The sequence below is a fragment of the Bemisia tabaci genome, chromosome 9 (genome assembly GCF_918797505.1).
Source record: "Bemisia tabaci chromosome 9, PGI_BMITA_v3".
NCBI lineage: Eukaryota > Metazoa > Arthropoda > Insecta > Hemiptera > Aleyrodidae > Bemisia > Bemisia tabaci.
In genome coordinates this window covers 3513739-3537830 of record NC_092801.1, presented here as the reverse complement: position 1 = coordinate 3537830, position 24092 = coordinate 3513739, and the positions used below count along the sequence as shown (strand labels likewise).

The window sequence follows — 24092 nt, the reverse complement described above, 5'->3', positions numbered from 1 at the left end:
ATTTGAGCGGCTCAGGAGTTAAAATAGTTGTATCACGCATTTTCGTTTAGTGAAGTCCAAAAGGACGAGTGACTTTCGTGGAAGTTATCGTGTTTTTAATGACAACCGATGGGAAATGTCCTGAAACTTTTTCACTTTGTCCCATTCTAAATTATTTGACGGTGAAATTTTGCAAATTTTAACATTCCGTATTTTCTCAACATTCATCGTAAAGTGCGGAGTAACCCAACCAGGGAGTCGGTCGCCTTCTTTCAAACGTGAGTTCGTGACGGACGGGTGGACATAGCGCTAAAGAGAATACTGACGTTTTCAGAAAGAACGCCCTATGAACATTCGAGGGTTGCCAAATTTCCTTCGATATAATGTTTATTTTTGCGGAGAGATGCGAATATTTTTCCTTGAAATTTTCAGGGACGGTAGGTGAAATTACGAACAAAATTATCTGAGAAAGTAGAAAGAAAAATATTCATAAGTTTGCCAGGAAATTCGTGTTTTATCGAAGAAAATTTGGCAACGCCAGAGGGTTCATATGGCGTTTTTCCTTAGCACGGTAGAAAAGTTCTAAAGCTCCGACGCTTCACGTCAACTCATCAACTTAATTCGTGCTCGAGGTGTTGTTTATTCGAGCAGCGCCGCTTAAAGCCCCGAACGACTTCGAGAGCTTTGAACCTCCTACAGCAGTAGCCCCCCCCCCCCCCCCCCCCGCAACGAAGATGAAACTCGACGTCCCCGGCATTAATCGCGATGTTGCCTTGCGGATTAAAAATCCCTGTTTCTTTCTCACCTTTTCCTTACATGTTCCTTACCTCGCAAGCATTTTAATTTGTGTTCGGATTAGAAATGAGGAATGATGGAATGACGAAGGAATACGCCGAAAAAAACGAGGTATCTAACGGGGAGCTTGATAAATGGATTATGTTAGTGAGTTCTATACCCTGAAGACTACTTTTTAGGGTTTATCACGAAAGGTCGAGCCTTTACACGGGAAATCCGTACCTTTCTCTGACTTACAAACCGACCTTTCGAAAACCGTGCTTTTTCAGCGTATCCCCACTTTTTTCGTACAGTAGACACCCTGGTTGTACTTATTTGAAAATATTTAGATGATAATTATAATACTAATCCTGTTTATAGATCCTTTCCCATGTGTTTAAAGGGCAGATCAATCGATGTATCGCAAATCACGCTACGCCACTGATACGCATATCAAATAATTTTTTGACTTTGAAAATTCATCGTATCGTATTCCTTGCGTGTAATTGGGCTAAATAATCCATACTCCTTCTTTTCATCGGGGGAAAGTTGGCGGATTTTTCCGGTGCTTTCGTTGGCAATCCGGGTCGGCAGCGAAGATAAAATATTATTTCAAGGTTTATTTTTAGTCGGGGATCGGACGGGGCCCCCTCAGGTTCGTGCGGTGAGTCCAGAGTTGCCAGACAACGACTCCAAAAACCACGCTGAAATTAGTTGCGTGGCGGGAACCCCTCGAGCAAATGCCATCATGAGGCGAATTTAATTTAAAGTTTAGGACCTCTTTGGGAAGTTCTGTCCCGGTTCGTCTCATCAATCACCCACACCCGTGGGCACCGTTGTTACCTGATTCGACCAATCGAAAACCAACATTTCTGGAACCTTTTTTAGAACCACCTCGCGAGGTGGTACCAAAATCACGTACCAACGTTGCGATTCGTTAGTCACCGAATCGGAAGTTCCGAACTCAAATAGAATGGCAGCTCGGAGGTTCGGGCACAAAAAAGGTACCGAACCTCTAAATAAAATTCGCTTAAAACAGAGGGAATCTATCTACGATAAGAGTTGCGGAAAACGGCGCATGGAGCACTAGTTTACTTCCTTTCTTATATATATATATATGAGTCGCTTTTATAGCGCTCTTTGGCGCTGTGCGACGCCTAATCGCCACAAAGCTCGGTCTTCCCACAGGTCATCAGGGAGTTGACAATCTCTTATCTCATTTAACACCCCCTGTCGCCAACCTCTCACTGGGCGTCCCCTACGTCTCCTCCCAGGAGGAACCCAATCAAGCATCTTTTTTGGCAGCCTCTCTTCCGTCATCCTATTGACATGACCATACCAAACAAGTTGTTTGGTCATGACGTCGAACACGATGTCATTTTCCTCCTGATGTCATTTTCGATTTGTTTTTTCGATGTCATTTACTTCCTTTCTTTCCTTCCTTTTTTCCTCCTTTTTTATGAGAAAAACTGTTCGTGCTGGTCGTACCACAGACACACGCCACGTGATCTTTCAAGTATTACCGATTTCACACAAAAAACCAAGTTAATAGAGAAGTTGATCCTTCTCTGCTGTTTTTGTCAGAGAATTTCGTCCGCAAATTTGTAAGTGTTATCGATGGCTAAAGTCGGAAAGTGCGTATCTTTGATCGCGACGTGATTTTCCTCTCAAGTTTTATTTATTAAAAGAAAACCAACTAACAGTTTTTCTTCAAATTTTCTGTAAATTTCCTCCACTCGTTCAGTCTTTTTCAAAAAAAATGCCACAAGGATGTCTTCGTTTGTTTTCTTTCAAAAAAAAATGAAACGAAGTCGAAGATTTGGGAACATTAAAAAGCACACGCATTTTTCGACTTAGGCCATCAATGTTCAGCATCCAAATTTCCTCGAAAATAAATATGTTATCAGAAGAAATTTCGCAATACTCGAAAGCTAATTCGGCAATCTTCAATAGCACGGCAGCATAAATAGATCCCTTCTTCTTAATGACGTACAATGAAGTTCTAACATACACGAGGGTTTTTCACTCGACTCGTCGTCACGTAAGCTGGAAACATCATGCTGTCAATTCTTTAATTTTTTCTAAAATAACTTTCTAAACTCAAAAAAAGTTCCTGGAGTAGCGTAACGCTCTCCTTGACTTTTTCTTCTTTCTTGAGCGTTACGTATGAACAATATGTATGAACTGAACGGCTCCCAATCATACCGGCATCCCGATACATAACTGCATATTTGTAACAATATATTTTATGATCGAATGCTCACAGCCTCAGCTTGACGAGCCGTATTCGAGCTTGGAGGTTGCTCTGAGAGAAAACTAGCGGCAGCATCGTGTTTCCCGCGAAATTTCACGTTCGGGCGCGCGATTAAAAATCGAAAATCCCCGCCGCATGCGAGAACTCAATTAGTCGAATAATTAACGACATCAGTCATGACTTCCGCGCGGCTCGGTGTGTGTGCGTAAACGCGTGAACGCCTGTTGGAGTGGTGGTGTGTGCGAATAATTATTTTGCGTTTTCCCATCGCGGTGCGCAACTTCGCCGTCTTGTCTTCGTTCCTCTGACGTAGGGACGTAGCTCTATTTTCACGTGGGCCCCAGAAAGCTTGGATCAATGTGTAAAACAGGGCTCACGTGAACATTGAAATACGCTCTTGTACGTCAGAGGAACGATGTAATGGGCGGGAGTTTTTCGCTTCGCGACTTCGTCGGTGAAGAGAAGGGCCGAGTGGCATCCAGATCAAATCCCGAAAAGAAGGTTCGAAAGTGTATTCCTCCGTAAACATCGGTATCGGGCATAAAATTAATGAAGCGCTTCTTTTCGCATACACAATACCAGGGGGTCACCAGGAGGTCTGAGGGTTATTCCATACTCCCCAGACCCCCCCCCCCCTCCGTAGTAGAGAAACTCCGCAAATCCCCCCCCCCCCTTCCAAAAAACAACAACAAAATACTGGCTATTTGCCTGGTTCCCACAGAAAAAACACGAATTTGCCTTAATTCCATGATAATTGACATTATACCATTGGTTAGATAGACATGATTTGAAAAAGTTATTGGACAAAATGTGTTTTTCAAAGCACCAAGCTTATTTCAGAAAGCGATTAGAGGTGACTTGACAATTTTTCCCTGACACTTTCGTCATTTACCACGACTTTTCAAAATTCCCTGAAATTTTCCGGCACACTGGGAAAAAAAACACATTGGATCTAGAGTGCAGACTCTTAAAAACATCGACAAGAAAAAATACTCTTGATTCAATCGGATTTTTGCTTAAATCAAGAACCAAGCCTCTTAATTTGAGCGGATTTCCTTTTGATTTAAGGTTAAATCTGATTGAATCAATTAAGAGCCCTTTTTCTTGTCAATGTTTTCAAGAGTCTGGACTCTAGATCCGAAGTGTTTTTTTTCCAGTGTACCCCTGACAGTGGCAATCCTGTTTTCAAGCTGAAAATTTCTTTTGATCCCATGTTTAAGTCCGAAGCATTGTGGAGGAAAAATTGCGAGGGTACATTCTTGTAAAAGAAAAGGGATTATTCTTGTCATTTAGCAAACTTGGATTGAAGTTACGTTCCTTAGTTTGGGAAATGGCGGACGTTACAATAGTGGGCAGAATACCTGCGGGCCGATTATTGAAACTGATAGACAAAGCTATAGACAAAAACGACAAAAGGGATTTGGAGGGATCCTATTGGTGGAAACGGGTGGTTGCAATGGACAAAGGAGGTAGGTAATAGACTAACTAACGGCAACACACGAGAGACCCGACAGTTAGTCTATCATTTTCCCCCTTAGTCTATGAGAACCAACTATGTCAACCAATAGGATCGCTCCATACTCCCTATGTCATCTTTGTCTATCGCTTTGTCTATCAGTTTCAATAATCACCCCGCAGGACGCTTCCAGGTTCCGCTCGGATGCGACTAGAATCTGGCACAGACTCCAGCTCCGTAACCCTTCGAATGGGCAGGACCGCACGGGATATCAACAGGAGCGGACACGGATGCACCGGGAGCGGAGAGGAAGGAATACGGAAATAGGCGTCAAGGCCGTTCTCGATTCCCCTCCACCCGACACTTGGACACTGGCACGTGCCTCTCCGTTCCAGAGGATAGCGTCATCGGCTCGCATCGGGAACAGAGCTTGCAGCAAAGCTTCACTGCACAGGAGATTGCGTCACCGTACACGCTGCTCGCTCCATGCTCCAATTGGACTATATTATGCAATTTGGAACTATGAAATCTAGTCCGGTTTAAAAACGACGTATGTGCCATTAGTTTCCCTATGCACATGAGTGTTTCTCCAGAAGAGCCAGAATTTATAGTTCCAAATTGCAAAATGCAGTCCAATTTGCATTGCAGCGTGGGCTCGGACCCACACAAAGGGTCTCGTCATTGCCTCTTGGTAGAAATGATTACTTTCGGGGATTCAACACTTCCACATGGACGATTCTATGGGTGTATCACAAGTTGTCTAGCAATTTTCAAAAAAAAAAAAAACATCCCAACATATACCTGATTTTCCGGACAAAAACGGCCGAAAAACCGGGGGGGGGGGGGAAATTTAAAATCTCCTGACAGAAAGGAAAAATATTCCTAACTTCCCGACACTGTAGAACTGATTAGATGTACCTAGGTAAAAATGTTTCATGTTTTGGGATGATAATATAATGTAATAAAAAAAGCAAAATGTATGCTTATGCGAAATTTTTTTGCTTCATTTTTACCTGGCATTTCTCCGATTTCTCTGACGCACTTTGCTGAAATCCTCCGACAATAAATTGACGTTATATTAGACGGTTGAAAAGACATATTTTGTAACAGTGTTTTGTTCAACACATCCAGCCCATTCTAGAGAGCAAATAAAGGTGACTCAACAATAAATTATTCCCAGACACTTCCGTCAAAAAATTAAATTCCCTGACATTTCCCTGATTTCTCTCTCACATTTTGTTAAAATTCCCTGACAATTGCGGATATGCCGGATGCTTAAAAAGGATATGAAATAGTTTTCGGGCGATATTTGTAGTTCAAAACGTCTAACCTACTCTAGAGAGGAAATGAAGGTGACTTAACCATTTTCCCCTGGTACTTCCGTCAGAAAATTAAATTCCCTGACATTTCCCCGATTTTTCTCACATTTTGGGAAAATTCCCTGGCGATTGCGGATATGGTAGATGCTTAAGAAGGATTCATGAAATAGTTTTCGGGAAAAATTTGTACTTCAAAAAGTCGAACTCATCCTAGAAAGGAAATATAAGTGACTTGACCTTTTTCCCCTGGTACCTCCGTCAGAAAATTAAATTACCTGACATATCCCTGATTTCTCTCTCACATCTTGGTAAAATTCCCTGGCAAAGTGCGGATATGGTAGATTCTTAGGAAGGATTCATGAAATATTTTTCGGGAAAAATTCGTAGTTCACAACGTTTAGTCCATTCTAAAAAGGAAATAAATGTGACTTGACAATTTTTCCCTGACATTTTCGTCATTTTCCCCGATGCTTCCAAGTTTTCCCGGTATTCCCCGACAGCAGCAACCCTGCTCATAATTGGACTACATTTTTCAATAAGGAACCACTATTTCTAGCTCATTTTAGAAACAGCGTATGTGCCATTGGATTCCCTATGCAGAAAGGTGCTTTTATGGAAGAGCCAGTGACAGTGGTCCCTTATCGCAAAATGTAATCCAATTTAGGTACGGCCCCTTTCGAGGAGGGTGCGAGGGGTTAGGGGCAAGGGTAAAAAATTGTCTAAAAACACCCCGCGAAACGCAAGCATGTTCATTACTTCCGGCGCTCCCCCAAACTCGCGAATCAACTTCGGGGCACGGGGGCACCGCCGAGCCACACCGCGTTCTCCGGGCGGGAAATCGATCCTCTCTTCCACCGGGCGGGCGGGGCGGGGCGATCGGGCCCTAACCTACCTCGCGCCACGTGGAGCCGAGCCCACGGCCCGAAGCGCCGCCGGAGCCGGGGGAGCGCAGCGTCCGCGATCGAGGGGCCGCGGCGCGACGGTGGCGCCGCCAAACGGTCGATCGCCCAACCCGCGGTGCAGTGATAACAGATTCCGTTGTTGAGGCAGGTCGTGGATCCGGCGGCGGCGGCGGCGCAGGTTCTTCGCCTCCCCCCCCCCCCCCCCCTCGCGGGCTCCGCCGTCGCTCCACGCCGGATCGCGGCTTTTCCCGCCAAATGCACCCCCGCCCCCTCGGCCTCGGCCACGGGAGACGCCGCCGCCGTGACGTATGTCGGTGGGTCGATTACGTGTGTGTCGCCCGCCGCCGGTGTGCTCGGGTGTCAACGAACGCACTTCGCAGTTCGCCGACGCCGCGCGCTTCGCTGCCTTTGGCGAACCCGGTGTCCGCGAACTCGGCAGAGAGGCGGCATTTCGGGGACTCCGCACTCGCTACCTCACAGGTCATGAAAACGAGCTGGCACTACTATACTAACGACTGACACACCGATATATCGTCACCTTCCAGGCAAAGTATCACAAGCGCCATGCGACGTTTAAAAATTTCCGCCGCCATTTTATTTCTTTACTGAGAAATTGTTGGTTGAATCTGTTGGAAAATTTCACTAAATTTTATCGGCAGCACAAAGAAAATTCAGTGAAATTTTCGGACAGCTTCGTTGAACAATTTCTCTGTAAAAAAATATAACGGCGGAGGAAATTTTTAAACGTTGCATGGCGCTTGTGATACTTTGCCTGGAAGGTGACGATATGTAGTATACAGGCCTCGGAGGCCTCGCCCACTCTACACACGCACACAGTAAGAGAAAGTAACCGAAATTTTTTGTTGATATAGTGCAAGCAAAGTACCTCAGAGTGTCTCCTAATACAGGCTGGTCAAAAATAAGTACTTTTATGGTACATTCTCCAGAAATTCAATACCTCCTCCAACAGAAAAATTCTGTACTTTTTCAGTGCCTCCATTTGGCGAAATTAGAAGTATGTCCAAAATTTGAAATTGCGACAAAAATGATAAAAAAAAATAAGAAAAAATTCCGGACCTTTTCGCGGAATTTCTAAGGTGCTAAGGAAGAACGCCGCATGAACATTCGAGAGTTGCCAACTTTTGTCTCAGAAAATATTTATTTTCGAGGAGAGGTATGAATATTTCTCCTCGAGATTTTCAGGAACTTTAGCTGAAATCGAGAACAAAACTATCGGAAAAATCGGAGGAAAGATTTTCGCAAAATTTCCCGAAAATTGGTACTTTACCGACAGGGTGTCTATTAAAACAGGCGGGCCGAAAAATAACTTTTACAGTACTTTTTCAGTACCTTCCCAAAAAATTCAGTACTTCCTCAATAGAAAAATTCAGTACCTACCTCCATTTGACGAAATCGCAAAATTTCAAAAATTTGAATTTCTCGCTCAAATTGCGACCAAAATGACCAAAAAATGAAAAAAATCCGGACCTTACGCGAAATTTCCGCACTTTTTCAGTACTTCCGGACCCCCCTTAAAAAATCGGTACTATTTCCGGACTTGTAGACACCCTGACCGAAGGAAATTTGGCAACGCCTGAAGGTTCACACGGCGCTTTTCCCTAGCACGGCAGCATAACGAGCGAGGAAAAACGAGAGAGCCGTGGTTTTAATCAACGTTTAATGGACCAGTGATGCCGCATAGCCCCCCCCCCCCCTCCCCCCCACCGGTTCGGACGAGCCGCGAACGAAGGCCATTATAAAATTGCCATCCGCACCTGCGATGCCGCGTTGCGGAAGAGAAGCCGTGGATGAAGTCTGGGATGAGCCTCGAAGCTCGTAAGAGCTAGTGCTAACCGTGGCTCATGTGGAAGTGCACTTACGACTCTCTCCTGTGACACGACAAACGACGGTGCGGCGCAGTTTCGCGGACGAGCAGGCTCGTAAAAACTTACACGTTGCGATCAGATTCGAACTGGCAGTTGATAGACTGATATAGTGACTACGTCACTTCATAGATCGATATGGAGTGCCTATGTAGGGCGAGTGCGGACGTGTCGGTAATTTTGAGGTTCGGTCGGGAGCTAGGTCCCTTATAGAGAGTCAAGACAACACCCCTCATGGAGTCACAAACGGGAATAAAGATTACAGAAATTGAACGTTTTTCGTAATCTTTGATCGGCTCACTCTTAAATTCCTTTCTCCGTTCCTTCTTTCATTCCGTTTGTTCCTTGTCGAACCCGAAATTCTTCGGTCCATTCCAGATTATAATCTTTGCAATTGGTGAAAATGTAATCTTTATTCCCGTTTGTGACACTGTGAAGGCCTATAATCCGGTTAACCAATCAGAAATGGATTCGCATTGTCTTGACTTTCAGTATAAGGGACTCGGTGGATCTTTAAGGCCCAAAAAAGGGCAGCCAAACTATGAATTCAAATTTGGGCCGTAAAAGCTTCATGTTTCGAGATGTCCGCTCTCTCTCTCTCTCTATAGTGGGTACTCAGGATCTATCTATTAGTTGATTCAATTGTAAAGGAAAATGTAATCTCGTTCCAGGGTTGCCAAAGAGTTTAAAAAATGAAATTCCCTGACATTTCCCCGATTTCTCTGTCACGTTTTGGTAAAATTCCCTGAAAATTGAAAATATACTGGATGGTTAAAAATACATAATTTCAAATACGTTTCCACTCAGAATCTATTGTTTGAGACGTCAGACCTAGTCTAGAGAGCAAATAAAGGTTGAAAACTCGACAATATTCCCGCTTCCGACATTTTCAGGTTTTCCCTGACTTTTTAAAATTCCCTGATATTTCCCGGTTTTTCTCTGACTGTGGCAACCCTGCGTTCTCAAAAACTCCAATCCTCTGATCGGCTGTAATCATTATATCGCGCTTCCGCAGCGCGGCAAAACAAATCAATATTCGAACGGGCCCGACTGGATTTCGATCATTTTATCGCGATGTATCGAATGACGCAGCCACTAAACCGGTCGATTATTGGAGCGTCGTTCGGTAGATGTGACGTCACTGTGGGCGATGAAATTCCCGATTCTCCGAGGACCATCGGACGAGGAGAACAATGCAGGCAGCGGCGCTGTTCATCGGAATGTCAAAAATCTCGACTAGTTTTGATCAAATTTCATCACGCTTTACGCGTGATGGAGGATGCTTCGGCCTGCATGCCTGTACCAATCGTCATCAGTTTCTCGACAGAACTTGGCTCCTTTAAAACCATTGGCGAGGCGTGAATAATCGACTATCGATTATAAATGTCGTAGCTTTCAAATTTCTCTAACTTTGCCGTAACTATTCAATGCTTCTTTCGCATGATTGCCCGTGGAACTGCTTTCCGCAATTTTCTTTTTCCTTGGGGGGGGGGAGGGGGGGGAGGGAGGCGTTAAGTCTCTTAAAGTTGAAAATGATCGTAAGTTCCAGCCTGCAAAATTAATTTCAATGTTTCTGCAATGAATTTCACCCCCAGCGGAAAACTGTCGTGCTAAAGAAAGGCGCAGCATGGACATTCGAATGTTGCCTTTCCACTCGGAAAATAATTATTCGTCGGGAAAAGTTGGAAGTAATTATCCTTAACATTTTCAACCACCTACTCCGTAAGGAATTCTCTAAGAAACTAGAGGATTAATATTCACAAATTTTCCCGAACGGGAAACTTTGTCGGAGGAAACTTGGCAACGTCTGAAGGCCCATACGCTGTTCCTCCGGATAGTAGAAGCAGTGGCGTGGCGTGCTTTGCGATCTATCGATATTTCCCCATTTGAAGCTGTGGTAAAGAATCGATTATTAAGGTGTTCGCTGCGAACACCCTGTTTATCGATACTTTTCCATAGGTTTAAATGGTCGGTCAATCGATATATCGCAAAGCACGCCACGCCACTGAGTAGAAGACGGGTTCCCGCGGAAAAATCGCGGGGAATGATGGGCTATTCGCAGCGGGCGCGGTGGGAGGCTCGTCGCTTCGCGGCGTCTCCTCGAGTGACGTCAGATGTGGGTGACCTTGAGTAAAGCAACCCCCCCCCCCTTCAGGATCCAGCGTTACGTGACCTACGAGAGGGAGGGCGCGGTGGTGGTGGTATAGGGGCACGGATGAATGGGCCGCCCATGTGCAACTGCAACTTCCTCGCAGTCGGGATTCGGTCTCTCTCTCGCGTGGACGGTCCCAGACGTGACGTCAACGTCCTGCGAGATATCGATTGGACCCAAGTTGACAGGGTGTCTAGTATTTTTTAATTTTGAAAAATCCTGACATTTTCCTGATATTTTACAAAAATTCCTGATATTTTCCTGGTTTTTCGAAGACTCCTGGCACGGTAGGCAAAAAGCAGTTAGACTTCTCCGCTGAGGAAATTCGCGTAAAATATACATTCCTGATAAAACGTCAAATTTTTCCGATTTTCCTGATATATTCCTGATTTTTTCCTGATCGGCCAAAATTCCAGATATTTTCCGGGTTTTCCTGATGCTAGACACCCTGTTCAACGAAAACGAGTCGAGTATTATTTTTTTCACTTTTCATTTTATTCTTTCACAGGGTGTCTACCAAACAGGCTGGCCAAAAATCGGTGCTTTTACAGTACTATTTCGGTATACATTCCCAAGAAATTCAGTAACTTCTCGACAGTAAAATTCAGTGGTTTTTCAGTGTCTCCATTTAACGAAATACGAAAAATTTCAAACATTTGAATTTCTCGCTTGAATTGCGACAAGGATTCCGGACCTTCTTGGGGAATTTCCGCACTTTTTCAGTACTTCCGGGCCACCCTTAAAAAATCACTACTATTTCCAGACTTGGAAACACCCTGCTTTATAATCTCCTGCAAAAAATTTTATACTTTCGAGGAGAGGTACAAAAATTACCTCTTGAAATTTTCAGATAATTTAGATCTGATTCCAAGTCAGATTCTCTGAAAAATTGAGGGGCTGATATGCGTTGTTTTCCGGAAAATTCATACTTCATCGAAGGAAATTTGGTAACGTTTAAAGGCTCATACAACGTTCTTTCACACGGAATAGCAGTGTCGCATGTACCGCCGGATCAAGTACATAATGAGATATGACTTCACATAATATCCTCCATTCTACGAGGTGTAAACTCTAGCTAACTCTCGACAGTGACGAAAATACGTGAAGAAAATGGCGAGGAACAGTTACGTGAAGGTGCAAATTATCTGATGATAACAGAGACAGTGATAACTACTAAACTCTAAAGTTTCCCCAAAACGATGTGACGGGTGGTTAAGAAGGCATAATTGAAAATAGTTTTCAGGCAAAATTTCTTGTTCGAAACTTCAAACCCATTCTAGAAAGCAAATCGACGGTGAAACTACCAAACCACGTATCTCGTTTGCGGTGTTTAAAAATTTACGATCACATTTTACTTTTTTTGAAGTAGACCAAATCAATATCATTCCTTGAAATTTTCACAGAATTTTCTCTGCACTAAGAGGAAAAATCACAGAAATTTTCAAGACTGGACGTTAAGTAGTTTTTCATTTAAAAAATAAAATATGGCAGGAAGTCTGCGACGTCGCAAACCGAGACACGTGGTTTGGAAGTTTTACCGTCGAAATGAAGGTGCTTTAACAAATTATTCCTGACATTTTCGTCATTTTCCCTGACATTTTACGGTTTTCCCTGACTTTTTAAATTCCCTGACATTTCCCGGTTTTCCCTGAGTGTGGCAATTAACCTGTCTATACCTATGTCTATTAATTTCAATTCACAGCCCGCTGGAGCTCTGGCCTCACGGCATACCGCAAGAGAACGGTAACAGAGCGACTAGGAACGAGCGTAGCGGCGCGGTTGTCCGCAAGCTTACTATTAGTGAACTTTCTCCCTCACAGAGGACGCTGCCGGATAATGCGCCTCGTTTCGCGTTCCCCGACGAGAGAAATGGAGCTTCGCCCGTCGACGCGGCAACGGTGAAGTCGGCGTCGACATGGACGCGAGTTATGGCTCGGTGCTCGTGATTGCGTCAGGGCGTCCCGTGCACCGATCTAGCGCCACGAGACGGATTGTGCGAGTTGTAACGTCGTGTTACTGCTTCCACCGCAAAGTGGAACTTGCGATGGGGGCAACGTGGAACGGGCCGAAGGGATTCTTCAGTATGGACCACTAGACAAGGTACGAATTTCAGCATTCTGATACATGTTTCTTAACCAAAATTTCACGTAAAACACGATGCACACAACAAAATTTACCGATATCAACTCCTTACGAAGATAATTAATGAGTCTTAATGCGTGAATTCAAACCACCCGCTCACGAAAACTCAATGCTCTACGTGATTCACATCGCGTGCTAAACGTTATTATGACAGTATCTGCGATTTAAAAATCTGGCAACCTCAATTTTGACGCTTTGGCTCAGCTATAGCAAATTACTTATAGTTTGAAAAACACATGGTGGGAAATGAACATCGCTCGATTGAGAAGCTTGCTGAAACCGTTGTAGTGCGCGATTTGACTCACGTAGAGCTTCGAGTTTCTTGTGAGCGGGCAGTTCTAATTCCTCGTAACCAATGTGAAATAGAAATGTTGATATCTCCGTTAGGAGTTGGTTTCAGTAATTTTCGTTGCGCGAATTGTGTTCTACCTGAACTTCTGGTTAAGAAACATGTATCAGAATGCTTAAATTCGTACCTTGTCTAGTGGTCCCTTGCTGGGGATTCAGGGATTTTCTAGATAATCGAATGCTTTTTTTTCTTAAGGTTCCGGAAAGAAAAAAAAACGGCTCGCTCTTTCACCCTCAATTTTAGCTTCTACTCGACTGAAAGTATTTTTATTATCTATACTTTCACAGGTGGACGTATTTCTATCAAACAGAACTATGTGCAGGTGGAAAAGATGGGGTATGCTCGTTGTATGCTCGGGCCATAAGAATGAATGGGAAATATACGTCATTGACATTTTGGTCGCGCTTGAAAGAGGCAAGCCGTTGAAATTTTTTCAAGGAGAAAAGACGGCAACTTTCAACTACACAAAGTGAGGTCTGATGGTACATTAGTGTTTCGAGGATCTTACCTTAGATAGATTTGTTTCAGTGCCACTGAGCTATTCACACAGTTTTTCGGAACGTTGAAATTCACCAGGAGATCTTCCCACTCGTTTCGGCTGTTGACCTGCAAACAAAAAGGAAATATGGTTATTTTTTGAATCTTGCAAATTAGCACAGCGTCAAGTAAAAGAGGAAGAAACACCGAGTTCAGCATTGGCGTGGCGTGCTTTGCGATATATCGATTGATCGGCCATTTAAACCTATGGAAAAGTATCGGTAAACACGGTGTTCGCGGCGAACACCTTGATAAAAAAATTCGAGTTTTTCGATTTTTCTGACGTTTCCCTGGCACGAAAATCGCTTGCAAAATAAAATTCCCTGACATGCCGAATTTTTGCGGATTCCCTGCCGTTTTCCCTGATTTCTTGACACAAAAAAGTCTCTGACATTTACCGGTTTTCCAGATTTTTTTATGTTTGGTCGCTAGACACCCTGTATGTGACTGCTTCGTATATTGCTTTGTCTATGCATTACAACAATTAACCTTCAGCCTGCTGGCCCCTTAGAGAATCGAAACATTTTCCATCGGTTTAAACAAAGCGAAAATAACGTTGCTATCTTACAGCATTCGCAGACTACTGTCCAAGATTTAAGATCTGACTTACCCGCGAAACTAGACTCGTAAATTCTCAGCTCGGTCGAGTATTTCAGAACCCGTTCCGCCAGCGAATCGAGTTATCCATTATATTAATCTCCCAAGCCAAGTCTCGAAAGTTTCTCCGCGGCGGCGTAAAAGTTCGCCGTAGGGATGAAAAGTTCGTTCCGGGGAAGCTCCTATTATCGCGCGGAACCGAAGCGCCCCCCTCCTCCCGTTTTCGCCGACGCGGAAAGTCGTAAAATGTTGACTCGTGAAATGAGCGGTTCACCAGGGAAAAAAGCGTAAATGCCACGAGGATCTCGCAGCTCTTGGGCTATTCTTCGAATAAGCCGTTAGATGAAACTCCTAAAATGAACAGCTCGTTTGAGGAATGGAACGAACGCGATTGGGATGTCGTGGAACTTACGCCTTTCCTCAGATAAGCCGTTCTAATCTCCTGGTCGAGCTGTTAGTGAAAGCAAGGTTGCCACTGTCGTGGAGAGAGCGGGGAAGGGTCGTTGTGTTTAAACGATAAGAGCTTTAAGTTGGGGGAGAGTCAATCTCGAATTCGAGAGAATATCGGAGAGAGTGAGTCGGTTGCGATGGTCTCAGAATCGTGTTTCGATGTACTTGTAGATCAACTAAAAAAGTAGGTTCCGTTCAAACATCAACTCGCTACGTTCAATATCAACCGAGACATCACGCTCTGAAAAATTTGGTTTATGTCGTCTTCCACCGCGGTGGTAACACCACCTCTTGCTGCAAAATCAACATAATTTTTTGGACCTTCTACTTACTGAAAATTCGACAAAAATCTTAGTATTTTTGAAGGACCTTTTCTTGACCTGCGTTGAAAGACCTTTTTCATGCTACTTGCATAATTTTCCAGGCAGCCTTGAAGGTATATAAACATGGTATCCGAAGTTGGACAGTGTGCGGATTCATACAGAAAATGACGAACTTGCTGCACGTAGTGGATGGATTGACATCAAACGGGGTTCTGGCAACGACAGGGTTGCCACAGAATTTAGAAGTTGGAAAAAGGGATGCCTTGACATTTCCCTGTCTTATTTTCGTAAAATTCCCGGACAATTGAAGATGTGCGAAATGGTTAAAAAGAGTTAATAAGAAGTTGTTTTCAGGCTTAATTTGTTATTCGAAACGACAAACCCAGTCTAGAAATCACATAAAGGCGACTTGAGAATTTTCCCCAGAAGCTTTCGTCGTTTTCCCTGAAATTGCCTTGTTTTCCCTGACTGTGGCAACCCGGATATTTTTTCGTCGAATTTCGTCTACTATACTATATTTTCGTCATTTACCTGACTTTGATATTTTCCTGACTTCTTAAAATTCTCTGACATTTCCCGGTTTTCCCTGCCTGTAGCAACCCTGATATTTGTTCGTCGAATTTCGTCTACTACTACATTTTCGTCATTATCCTGACTTCTTAAAATTATGTGATATTTCCCTGCCTGCGGCAACCCTGATATTTTCTCGTCGAAATTTGTCTACTGCTACATTTTCGTCATTTTCCTGACTTCTTAAAATTCTCTAACATATCCCGGTTTTCCCTGCCTGCGGCAACCCTGATATTTGTTCGTCGAATTTCGTCTACTACTACATTTTCGTCATTTTCCTGACTTCTTAAAATTATGTGATATTTCCCTGCCTGCGGCAACCCTGATATTTTCTCGTCGAAATTTGTCTACTGCTACATTTTCGTCATTTTCCTGACTTCTTAAAATTATGTGATATTTCCCTGCCTGCGGCAACCCTGATATTTTCTCGTCGAAATTTGTCTACTGCTACATTTTCGTCATTTTCCTGACTTCTTAAAATTCTCCGACATTTCCCGGTTTTCCCTGCCTGTGGCAACCCTGCGTACACCTATCTAATCGATTCTTTACCACGGCTGAAAATGGGGAGATATCGATAGTCGATCTTCCACGCCGGATATCCAGGGACTCCAAGACGGGACGAACCCCAGCGGGTCATCGACCGCGGCTCCTTGCGCGTCCTTGAGAACCTTGACCGGGCCGCGACGCCGCCGAGACCGGGAGCGGGTCCCACCCCGAAACGAGACCCGGCGGGCGGCGCCGCGCCGTCTCCTGATAACCGAGCGGGGCGGCGGGGCGGGGGGCAGAATTGGCGGATGCTCCGCAACTCGGAAGTGGTTGCCGCCGAGCCGAGCGAGGTGCGATGCCCACGTGGTTTCGGCGCGCGGCGCGGCGGGGTGGGGCGGGGGGCGGGGTCGTCCCCGGGATGACGTCACCGGCCGATCAGCTGACGGGTGTAAACAAACGGAGCGGCGCGCATGCTGCGCTCCATCGCGGGCGGCGCGGCGGCGTCCACGTGGTCCCCGAGACGCGCGCGCCAGTCCCCGAGCTGGCGCCGACCGAGTCGCCACCACCGGGGTCCCTCGCTCCGGACCAGACGCCCGTTCGCCCGGCCAGGCCGCTTCTTCGGGCCGCGCACGTCCACGGGTTGGAAACAGACCACTGGCGCGGGGATGCCCAAGTGGGTTCTTCAGCCCTTCCCGGAAATGGGTCAGTTGCGCTGGTCACACGCAGGAATCACACACTGAATCTGGCAACTGAATATGGAAGTCCAAAGTGGACCGCGTTAAACAGAAAGGAACCAAGCCACATCAGCTATTGCCAAATTGAAACGGGCAATTTAATTTTTTACCTGAAAACGGTTGTGCGGATTTTCCTGCAAATTTTGGTGAATTTTCTGAGTCGTACGAAGCAAATTCCTCAAAAATGTCGAGAGAATCCGCAAAATCGTTCTCTTGTAAAAAATTAAATTGCTCTATTAAATTTGGCAATAGCTGATGTGGCTTGGTTCCTTTCTGTTTAACGCAATCCAAGTCATCGCTCAACAGGTGAAATTTCTCAAATTCGGGTTATTTTCATCCAGATGTGTATCAAATCTATTCGAATAGTTCGGACAAATCCGAAATTAGCCGATGGTCGCTGGGAATCGTCGCTGAATTTTGCGCGACACGCACAAAATTCAGGCTTCGGGCCGATGACTTCAACATTCAAGTCACATTTAGCTCCCACATTCAGCGTGTGATTGCGGCAACAGAGTCGTGTTTTGGTGCTTGATTCGTGGAGATTAGCTAAGAATAATAAGATTCGCTGGAACACCAACTTTTGAATATTGACCGAGATATCGCCCTTTGAAAAGTCAAGGTTTTGACGTCATCCACCGCGGTAGGCACCTTTGGGCTCTTACGCCTTGCTTTCATCTTTAGGGCAAAACACATATTTGCACTGGTTGCTCAACGTGTAACTCGGATGAGCAAGGTGGAAGAGACCAAAGGTGTTAATACCGCGGTGGGTGACGTCCATCAAAAACCGATTTTTTCAAAGCTCGAATTCTCGGATGATACGAAAAAGAAAAAATCTATCTTCTATCTCGAGGAAAGTTGCTGATCAGACTGATATTACTATTTTTTGGCTGATCTTCAAAAAGCAAGCATCAAGGTCTTGATTCTAATACCAGCAAAACTCAGCCATTCCTGGCTAAAGAGTGTTTCCCTGAGAAATGTTGAAGAACTGAGACACGCCGGTCAGATAGCTTTTGAAAAACCACCGGAAATATTCCTGTTCCTGACACATAACTCGGGTCCCCAGCATAGAAGACCCCATTAAATGTCAATCAAATCTACACTAGCGCTCCCAGGCATTTTTCTGAAGGGCGTGTTGCAAACTTCGTCTACAGCAGAAAGAAGAGTTGTTCTTAAGAAAGAGTGACTCAATAATCACGATGTGCGCATTAAAAGCCTGAAAGACACTCTTACCTTCAAAATATACGTGAGAAATGTGTGTTTCCTCAGAGGAGACATACCAGGCAACCCTTGAGCACTAGAATGCTCCACATTATTCAACATGGCTGACGTTTCCGCGTGCAAATGGAGATGTTGCATGTGTGAGGGATTTGCGATTTGACGCGGCCCTAATTGGCCCCTCCTCCCTAAAAGTTCGCGAGAAACAAGATGGTGCCACTGGTTTTCTCTGAAATCAACTCCCAAGCTCAAAAAAAGCTCTCAAGTTGAGGCCAAAATGGAGGGATATCCCACGCTATTCTGAGAGTCCACTTCTACATCAAAACAAACTCTCCTTGCAAAGATAGGGAGCAAATGCACAGCAGTGATGCCGTGTTTTCAGTTTTAGAGTCCTCAAATAAGGTGGCAGCCCTGACAATGTACTTGCTCCCTATCTTGGCAAGGAGAGTTGTCCTTGTGTAGAGGTGGACTCTGAGGATAGCGTGGGATATCCCCTCCATTTTGGCCTCAACTTGAGAGCTTTTTTCGAGCTTGGGAGTTGATTTCAGCGAAAACCAGTGGCACCATCGTGTTTCTCGCGAACTTTCACATAAAAATCAACAGTCAAATCGCAAATTCCTCACACATGCCACATCTCCATTCCTCAACAACGCAGTACAGTCCGTAAGCTCACCAGTTCAGTTAACTTCTAGTCCCAACCTACAAAATGGAGCGATGAAGGGTTGTTTAGTCTCGAAGCGGGAGCCGACCCGAGAATAGCTCGATCCCACCCGATGGAGAAGTAATGATGTAGCGGAGACCGGCATGGGAGCCAAACCATCAAAAAAAAAAAAACCAGGAATGAAGGAAATCGACGGCACGAAGAAGACGAATGCTTTCGGAACGGGTAGTACGAATCAGCGGCGGCACACGAAGCCGAACACCCACCGTTGCCGCTCTCCTCGAAACCGGCGCCTACTCGCCGTGCTAAAAATATCGATTTTCGGGGCGGAGCGGCAACGCGGGGCGACAACGAGGGGATCCTATTCGAGCCCGGGCCCGCGGCCGCGCTCACACGAGTCAACCCCCCTCTGCTGGGGGCGGCGGGGAGGGGCGGGGATTTCGAGCGGAGGGTCACACTCATCGCGGAAGAGGCGTTGCCAAGTTCCGTTCGATAATTCGACGCGGCAAGAAATGCGAGGCGGTCCGGAGAAATAATGAACGGATGGTGGCCCTTCAAAATTCTATTGCGCGAGTAGACAGGGTATCAGGTTTTCTTCATATTAGGAAATCCTGATTTTTCCTGATTTTAGACAGCTAGATCCTGATTTCATAAGGATTTTTAAAGGTAGAAGTATCAGTATTCGTTAGTAGGGCGTGTAGTTGCGGTAGAGAATCGTTAAGTATTAGGGCCGGACGAGAGAATTTCAAGGTTCGGCTGCAAAATTCCTCGTCATTTTCAGATCGTCAACCAGAGGTGTAGAAAGTGCTCGATTCCCTGGTAAAAGTTGGCAGTAGTATATGTGTTCCAAAATACCATACACCTAAAGCCAACTGTAAGATTTCCAATAGCTTCCGTAGCCGGCTGTACAATTTCTTATAGCCTTTTATAGCCGATGGCGATTAAGCAACAGCCAGACGATAAAGTTTATACTAAACGTTACTAAATACGGATACCAGGACTTTGTTGGTTTTTGGACTACTGCTCTCTTTTTGTGCCGTAGTATCTTGATTTATATTGCGAGGAAAGCTCCGTACTTTTGAGGGATGCCTGCCATTCCTAATATATTAGAGCGCCTTCAATTTCTTATGATACTGTGCAATACCTCTGGTGTGAAATAGTTGCTTCAGGCGCCGTGGCACGCTGCGGCGCAGCGGGCGGGCAGAGAGTGCTAAACGCGCATTGGCGCCTACAAACCTAACAGGGATACTTCACGCATTGCGCAATGTGTGAGATATCCCTGTTAGGTTTGTAGGCGACAGTTCGTCGCCGCTCCGCTTTGTGTTAGGCTCTAATATTCAATCTCGCGGAATCAGCGTTTTTCAACTCATGATTGAAACAAAATGTTTGCACACTCTGTGTGGACTATTCTCATATTAATTGATGAAAAAAAATATGTTTTAAAGGAAAATATAATGTGTGTTTTGTAAATATTAAGGTAGTTCCGTATCAAACTTAATGATTTCCAAAGCAAACGAATTTCTACACAATTTCTTATAGCCTTTTATAGCCAATGGCGATATACAATGGGAAAATGTTACAGGGTCACCAGTCGAAAGTCAACGAAAAACAGGAAAAAAGTTCATCCTGTTTAAATTGGAGAGAAATTTTGTGGAAAACCGATGAATAAAATGTGGAAAGCCTACACTGGAAAAAAAAAAAAAAAAAAAAAAAAAAAAAAAAAAAAAAACACTTTGTATCTAGAGTCCAGACTTTCGAAAACATTGACAAGTAAAAATACTCTCGATTCAATCAGATTCTTGCTTAAATCAAAAGGAAATCCGCTCAAACTTAGAGGCTTGGTTCTTGATTTAAGCTAGATTCTGATTGAATCAAGAGTATTTTTTCTTGTCGATGTTTTTAAGAGCCTGGACTCTAGATCCGTTTTTTTTTTTTTTTTTTTTTTTTTTTTTTTTTTTTTTTTTTTTTTTTTTTTTCCTCCAGTGCACGAGCGAGAGCGTGAAAATGTGGAAGCTTGGAATGGAAGATTCAGCCCCCCTGTTCTGCTAAACCCGGTCCAAATGCGTAGACAGCGTGGTTAAGGCAACCCCAAAAAACGCGAAGGCTAGTGGCGTGGCGTGCTTTGCGATATATCGATTGATCGCCCTTTTAAACCTATGGGAAAGTATCGATAAACAGGGTGTTCGCAGCGAACACCTTAATAATCGATTATTTACCACAGCTTCTAACGGGGAAATATCGATGGATCGCAAAGCACGCCACGCCACTGGCGAAGGCTGCTCCAAGAAAGCAATGCGAAGAACTTTCAGCACCCCTGTCCTCAACCACTTCACCGAACCTGCCAACCTGCATTATTATTATTACAGCCTCTCCAAGGCGTCGCGTCGGCCGCCGGGATCGGGAACCCTGCGCCACCTGTTGGCTACGACCCGGTGGTCGGCGGCCACGAAAACCCGGCGGAGCGGAGCGGCAACAGGGCTGACGGAGACCCATTCGTCGTTCACCGAACCCGTCTCCGCCCGCTCTGCACGGCGGCGCTCTCGCTCGACAACCCGGCTCGCGCGAGGCTCCCGGAGCAAAAGCAACAGCGACACTCGACTCCCAGAGCCGAGAGCTCTGCTGCCTTCGTGCACCTCGCCACTACTCTGCGGCCCGCGCTTTGGCGCTTTCACTTGTCCCGTTCCCATAGCCGTGAGCCGCACCGCGCACCGCTTCTCGCGGCTACTACGCAGATCGCACGGAGCCCGAGACGACGCTCGAAACGAGAACATGAAACGATAATGGAGATGTTGCATGTGTGAGGGATTTGCGATTTGACCACTGATTCTTGTGAAAAGTTCGCGAGAAACACGATGATCCCACTGGTTTTCTCTGAAATCATCTCCCAAGCTCAAAAAAAGCTCTCAAGTTGAGGCCAAAATGGAGGGGATATCCCGCCCTACCCTGAGAGTCCACCTCTCCATAAAAACAAACTCTCCATGCAAAGATAGGGAGCAAATACATTGAGAGGGCTGCCACTTCATTTGGGGACTCAAAAACTGAAAACACGGCAACCCTGCTAATGTATTTGCTCCCTATCTTCGCATGGAGAGTTTGTTTTGATGGAGAGGTGGACTCTCAGGGTAGGGCGGGATATCCCCTCCATTTTGGCCTCACTTTGAGAGCTTGGGAGATGATTTCAGAGAAAACCAGTGACACCATCGCGTTTCTCGCGAACTTTTTACCTAAGAATCAACGGTCAAATCGCAAATCCCTCACACATGCAACATCTCCATTCAGGGGCTTGGAGAACAAGGTGCATAAGTGCAGTTTTTGAGAGAATAGAGAATTTGCAGGAGTCTTAAATTTTGTGAATTTCATCTTTAGAAAGACACTGCTAGGAAAACTGAGAAAGAGGATATCCTTGGTCTCTAAATTTGACAATTATTGGAGAAAATATGACAAAAAAACCTTGTCTGCTAATACACTCGTGTTTAAATGGAAAATGCCGCCAGATGACGTGATAGGGCATTTCTTACGTTTAAATCTACTTTTCTGCGATTTCCCAATTCACACTGGAAAAAAAACACATTGGATCTAGAGTCCAGACTCTTAAAGACATCGTCAAGAAAAAATACTCTTGATTCAATCAGAATCTAGCTTAGATCAAGAACTAAGACTCTTAATTGGAGCGGATTTCTTTTTGATTTAAGCTCAAATCTGATTGAATCAAGAGTCCTTTTTCTTGTCAATGTTTTCAAGAGTCTGGACTCTAGATCCAATGTGTTTTTTTTCCAGTGCAGAAAGTATTTATGAATAGTGTATTTCCTTCGGAAAATACACTAAAAATACTGCGAACTCAGCTCATCAAGCAATTTCAGATGAAGCAATAAAATTTTTGTGTGCGAATTCTCCATTGAGAGTGTCACCTTCCGGCCGAAGAATCACAGGCGCCATGCGAGGCTTCAAAATTTCCGCCGCCATTTTATTCTTTCACGGAGAAATCGTCGGTTGAATCTGTTTGAACATATCACTGAGCTGAGTGTATCGGCAGCACAAAAAAAAATATTCAGTGAAATTTTCGGACAGCTTCCTTGAACAACTTCTATGTGAGAAAATAAAATGGCGGCGGAAATTTTTAGACGTCAAATGGCGCTTGTGACACCTCGGCCGGAAGGTGACGAGATATTGCTGATTTCAAGTAAAACTAGTCTTACTGCGTCATCTGTGAAAAAATCGCTTCCATACTCCACATTGAAGCATCAAAAAGTCGCGTAAACTTTCTTTCCGCCACCGGCATCCGTGTAATTTCGAAACTTCGAACACGTATTTCTCGAAATAACTAAAACTGCACTCATGCACCTTGTCCTCCAAGCCCCTCAACTAATGTAAGGAGGGATAGAGGATGTGAGTAGAGCTGGTTTCTAGGGGTGGTCAGTGGCCTGGCCTCCACTTGTGCAGCGGGCTGATTATTGGAAATTGATAGACAAAGCGATGGACTAGGGGGAGACGGATGAAAAGCAAACCAGAAAACGAAACGAACAAACTAACGTGAGAAGAGATAAACACAGGCATAGCTACCTGGAGCAAGTTTCTAGGTGCAGAGATGTAACTGGAAAAACGCATCTCGCGTGCTGTTATGATAAAGATGAAAAAGTATACCGAAACACGCATATTGTTGAATAAGGTTAAATGGTTAATCCAAGCCATTAAACCTTACTCGACAATATGCGTGTTTCGGTATACTTTTTCATCTTTTTCATCTTGCAGAGATGTATTGATTTCATGAAATTTCTTGAAATTACACGTGTGCAATTCTTTGAAATTTCATGAAATATTTTTAAACCTTTCGGGGTGCATTCAGGAGGTCAATAAAGGCTTTCTGCTTTCTGCGCACTTTCCCATTTTTTTCCCCTGGCTTTTCCCGGATTTCCCTGGCTAGAGCCACCCTCAATATAAAAATAAAGCTACAAAGGTAAATTACCATCAAGTCAGACGTAGCGAGTTTGTATCGGTAGAAAAGTACTCAAAATGAAAGAGATAAAGCGACGGACGCAGAGGACGGTGAAACAAACCAAGTTGAAGGCAGTTTAAAAATGTGTGCTCGTTATCTAATCAGTTCCGCAGTGTTTTGGCGAAGTTGCTCCCATCTTCGGAGGTCGTTGATTCGTAAAAGTTACGACGGAAAGAAGTGGAGAGAAGAAGAAGAAGAAGAAGAAGAAGAAGAAGAAGAAGAAGAAGAAGAAGTTACGAGAAGTGGGTACTTGTATATTATTCAAATTGCATGCTTGTTCTCCTCGCATCTCTGGGATAAGAGGTTCGAAGTTGGT

The 24092-nt window shown here is 44.6% G+C and overlaps 1 protein-coding gene across 4 annotated transcripts in view; it reads right to left on the bottom strand.

Annotated features, from left to right (window-relative positions):
- Bap170 (Brahma associated protein 170kD) overlaps positions 1-24092 on the bottom strand; it is a 110792-nt gene that overhangs the window by 71207 nt on the left and 15493 nt on the right. For all 4 annotated transcript variants that reach the window (XM_019061662.2, XM_019061664.2, XM_019061666.2 and 1 more), the window contains exon 3: positions 13719-13816. In XM_019061662.2, coding sequence (XP_018917207.2) covers positions 13719-13816 — 98 coding nt within the window. The remainder of the gene's footprint in view (positions 1-13718; positions 13817-24092) is intronic.